The 4,573-nt window shown below is 49.9% G+C and overlaps 1 protein-coding gene across 1 annotated transcript in view; it reads left to right on the top strand.

The window, feature by feature from the left end:
- Positions 1–2,298: 2,298 nt before the first annotated feature.
- Positions 2,299–4,573, top strand: part of midn (midnolin) — a 12,855-nt gene continuing 10,580 nt past the window's right edge. The window contains exons 1-2 of the mRNA XM_042342873.1: positions 2,299–2,523; positions 2,820–2,882. Of these exons, the coding sequence (XP_042198807.1) occupies positions 2,299–2,523; positions 2,820–2,882 (288 nt within the window). The remainder of the gene's footprint in view (positions 2,524–2,819; positions 2,883–4,573) is intronic.

The following is a 4,573-nucleotide window of genomic DNA, read 5'->3' as shown; positions in this document are numbered from 1 at the left end:
TACTGACTGACACACTCACTCATTTACTGACTGACACACTCACTCATTTACTGACTGACACACTCACTCATTTACTGACTGACACACTCACTTCCTCACTCACTGACACTCACTCACTCACTCATTTCCTCACTCACTCACTGACACACTCACTGACTGACTCACTGCACTCACTGACTCACTTCACTCAGTCACTCACTCCACTCGCTGACCTAATGCACAGACAATGCAGATTTTGACCAACACACTGGTGTGTACATTGCTGCTGTATGTAACATACACAACAGCCACTGCTGTGCAGGAATAACCCACATCCCCCTTCCATTCATGAATGTATTTAAAAGCATTGCATTAAAATACAGTGTCTAAAAATATGATGGCGAAAATCTGCAAAACTGCAGCATTTGTTCGTGGCTTCTCAATCATCAGCTCTGCAGAGAGACAGCATCTGTGTCTCCCCCCCCCCCCCACACACACAGATAGACTTCCTTCCTAACATAATTATTATTATTAGTTAATTCATTAATTAATTATTATAACATGATCAATGCAGCTGACACATTTCACCTTCTGAAATGCAAACGTTTTAAAAAAAACAAAGTAAGAGATTTTATTTAAATGAAAATAATGTAGATCATTTTAATTTTTCTTTTCCTTTCTTCTGTCTCTGTCTCTGGTAAATCATTTGATTTATTTTCCACTGGAATGTGCTGTCATTGAGATTGAGATTGTGTGTGTGTGTGTGTCTCTGGTAAATATCAAGCTATTTAAAATCGATATGGCGATGTTAAACCGATATCTGGTCGTATATCTGTCACCTGAGTCGGAAGGAAGGGGTAGGAGGAAGGAGTTGGTGGGGGTGGGGAGTGTGTGTGTGTATATATATGTGTGTGCATTATCAAATAAAAAAATATTACGAAATGCAGAGAAAAAGGTGTGTGGGGAGAGAGAGAGAGATCAGATGAACTCTGCTTATCTCTTGATTCATTGTGAATTTGTATTCAGATTATTTGTGCGTAGATGGCGGTGGGTGGTTTGGTTTGGTTTGGTTGGGGGGGGGGGGGATCAGTTGTCAGTGTGGGTAAGCTGTCACACACACAGTATTCAGACAGACACAGACAGAGAGACAGAGATAGAGCTGATACCTTCAGAGTAATTACTGGAGATATTGACCAGGTGAATAATGTGTGTGTGTGTGTGGGGTGGGGGGGGGGGGGTGGTATATAGGAGCATTAATTCCATTTTTTTAAAAGAAGGGGGAGCAGGTAGGAGTTTTTATATATATATACATAATATAAACACAGAGGTTGTTAGGACGTGGAAGGTTACCTTAAAAGGTGTTTTGGAGAAGAATGGAGAATAGGGCGTTCGGTATAAGAGGGCAGGACTCGAGTTTGGGGGAAAGAGAGAGAAATAGTGAGGGGGGGCGGAGGTAGGAATGGGGGGAGGGGGTGGGGGTTGGTCGGGAGGGGTGGGGGCTGGTGGGGAGGGGGTGGGGGGTTGGTGGGGAGGGGGTGGGGTGTTGGTGGGGAGGGGTGGGGGCTGTCGGAAGAAGCGGATTTTGCTGTGTGTTTTGTGGGCGAAACCCGGTTTTACAATGCAATGGCTCCACTCACAGAGCACCAGAGACCTCTTTGTTCTCCAGTGAGGTCTGAACTGAGCTGTGTGATCTCCCCCCCCCCATCCTCTCTCTCTCCCCCCCCTCCATCCCTCCTCTCTCCACCCCCCCCCCCATCCTCCCTCTCTCCCTCTCCCACCCCCCTCCATCCTCCTCTCTCTCCTCCCCCCCCCCATCCCTCCCTCTCTCCACCCCCCCTCCATCCCTCTCCTCTCCTCCCCCCTCACCCTCCATCCCCCCCTCTCTCCCTCCCCCCTCCTCTCTCTCTCTCTCTCCCCCTCCCCCCCCCCCCCCGTAAGATTATGATATTAATATAATCCTCGCATTCGATAGAGCGCCTTATCACGTCGTCGGGAGAAAGAGAGAGAGAGAGAGCGCTTCACGGAATATATTCTGCTGTAGAGGAGGGGATGGATTGACTGTGTGTTTCGTGGGCGAATATTTAAACAATTGTTATATTAAAAAAATGTTTAATACCCCCCCACCCCCACACACACACACAACACCCCAACTGCACGTGCAAACCAAAGGCTTTGCACTTTCATTGCAATTTATGATAACATTAGACTTTTTTTATAGAATATATATTTAACACAGAGGACAGTTTGGGGTATTTAACCCCCACCCCCACCCTTTCTCTCTCTCTCTCTCTCTCTCTCATGAGTGTGTCTAACCCTGTAATGCTTGCTTATTTGTTGGCTCTTTTTTTGTATCTCTCAACCCCCCCCCCATCACCCCATGACTCGCTCCTTTCTTTTAATCCTTTTATAAACTTTTCCCCCCTCCTCTCTCCCCCCCCCCCCCCCCCCCACTCCAGGCGTTTAAATTCCGGAAAGCTGCAGGATCACAGTATAGCGGAGGGCAGCAAGTTAACCCTCGTCCCCACCGTGGAGGCTGGACTCATGGTAAGAGACGTCTGAACTCCCTACCCTAACCCCCCCCCACCCTTAACCCCACAACCTTCCTAATTCCCACCACCCCTCTTCCTCCCCCCCCGCCCCCCATTCTTTCTTTTCTTCCTTCTTTCCTTCCTCCCCACTTTCCTTTCTTCTTTTCTTTCTCCGCCCCCCACCCCCACTGCCCCTTTCTTCCTTCTTTTAACCCCTTTCTTTCCTTCCCCCCCCCCCTCTCTCTCACTCTCTCTCCTCCCCCCTCCCACACACAGACGCTGTAATAACCTCTCGCCCTTTGTCTCCCAAAGTCTCAGGCTTCCCGGCCAGAGCAGTCAGTGATGCAGGCACTGGAGAGCTTAACAGAAACTCAGGTAAGATCTGGGCAGACACTGCTGTGTGGCTGTGGGGGGGGGGTGAGTGGTGGGTGGGTGGGTTTGGGGTGGGGGGGGGGGTGGTGCTTTATACCAGGGCTGAGTCTTTGTGCAGCTGTGCACCTCATTATCCTGGGCCGCCCCCCCCCCCACTCTTTCTCTTTGTCAAACCCGTTTAGCTGAGGTTCAGTTGTGTTCATGTGATTGCGATATAACACGAATATAAGTCTGTTGGGAGCAACAAGACCTTCAGCCAAAAAACCTTCTACACATCCATCGCGTTCACAGACTCGAACGTGTTCGCGTGTGTCGCAACTTGTATTTTTATAGGAGTGTCTTTCACATTAGGGTAACATCTGCTTGTGTGTGTGTTTGGGGGGGGGACTTTGTGTGTGTGTGGGGGGGGGGTGGGAAGGGAGGTGATGGTGTGTGTTACATGGAGGGGGGGTGTCTGTGGGTGGGTGGGTGCAAAAATATTTTGTTATATATCTATATATTCTATATATTTCTCTTAAAAATGTGAAGTTTTTGTGAACGTTTGTACTAAAGAGATGGTGTGGGGGGGGGGGTGGCATTTCATTTACTTTTTAAAATTTGCAACTCTCCCCCCACCCCACCCCCCCCCCACCCCCCCCGGGAGCCTGTGTGTGTGGTGGGGTGGGGGTGCGAGGGCGTCTGGTGTTCAGTGAGAAGGGGCCAAGGCTGGTGGTTAGCAACTCAACAAGCCAAGCCCAGTGTGTGAGAGGAAAGAGGGCTTTGTTTAGGGGCAGCTCAGCTTAGCCCAGGGCAGGTCAGAGTGTTTGAGCAGCACAGACCACTGCCTTGACGACAGGTCGGTGCTAAACGCACACAGAGAATATTGTTAGCACAGACCCAACCCCTCCTCCCTCCACCCCCAAGTCTGACGACAGCTTGAGAGACGAGCTTGGGGGAGCTTTCTCTTTGAACCACAAACCCTTCACACCCCCCCCCACCCCCCTCCCTTCCCCAGTAATTAGAAGCGAGAGATTGTGTTCTGCCGTGGCCTTTGTTAAAGGGAACAGCTCTGACCTGGGGGGAATTAACTCGCTTGAGATGCTAAACTGGGCTTCAGGCAGCCAGCCATTGGCTCATAGGAACAGGAGGAGGCCATTCAGCCCCTTGAGTCTGTTCCGCCATTCTATTAGACTCAGTATCGTCTCTCTCTCACTTTCGTCCCCTTAAGTAGTACTTATGGGGGGAGGGAGAGAGGCGGGGGGGAAAAAACCTGCCTTTTAATAACGGCCTGGGCAGGTTTTGTGTGAGTTTTATTATCGAGGCTGAAGTCAGGGTTTGTCTGTTCCTCTTTCGTTCACCCGCTCGCGCTCTTTCACTCTCTCTCTCTCTCTCTCTCTCGTTTGGATGATGCTCTCTCTCTCTCACTCTCTCTCTGTGGCCTCTCATGCAGTTTTGCCTTTGAACAGTTATGTTTGTGTTTAACAGCGCAGTGACTGAGTGAGTGTTGACGCTCTCATTTCCGTCATTTCAGAGCTGAGCTCTATTGTTCTGCCAGTTAGTGATCCCATCCGGGGCCAACTTCAGGCTATTCAACAATTGCCAAGTTATCCCCCAGTGACCCCCCCCCCACCGATATCAAACCAGCAATTTGCCCCTTCCTTCCCCCCCCCCCCACACATACACACACTCACGTTATCTGATCAATGATTTCTTCC

This window comes from Callorhinchus milii, unplaced genomic scaffold (genome assembly GCF_018977255.1).
Source record: "Callorhinchus milii isolate IMCB2004 unplaced genomic scaffold, IMCB_Cmil_1.0 Scaffold21, whole genome shotgun sequence".
In the NCBI taxonomy this organism is placed as follows: domain Eukaryota; kingdom Metazoa; phylum Chordata; class Chondrichthyes; order Chimaeriformes; family Callorhinchidae; genus Callorhinchus; species Callorhinchus milii.
The sequence above is the reverse complement of the archived record's forward strand: the minus strand, read 5'-3'. Positions and strand labels throughout refer to the sequence as shown.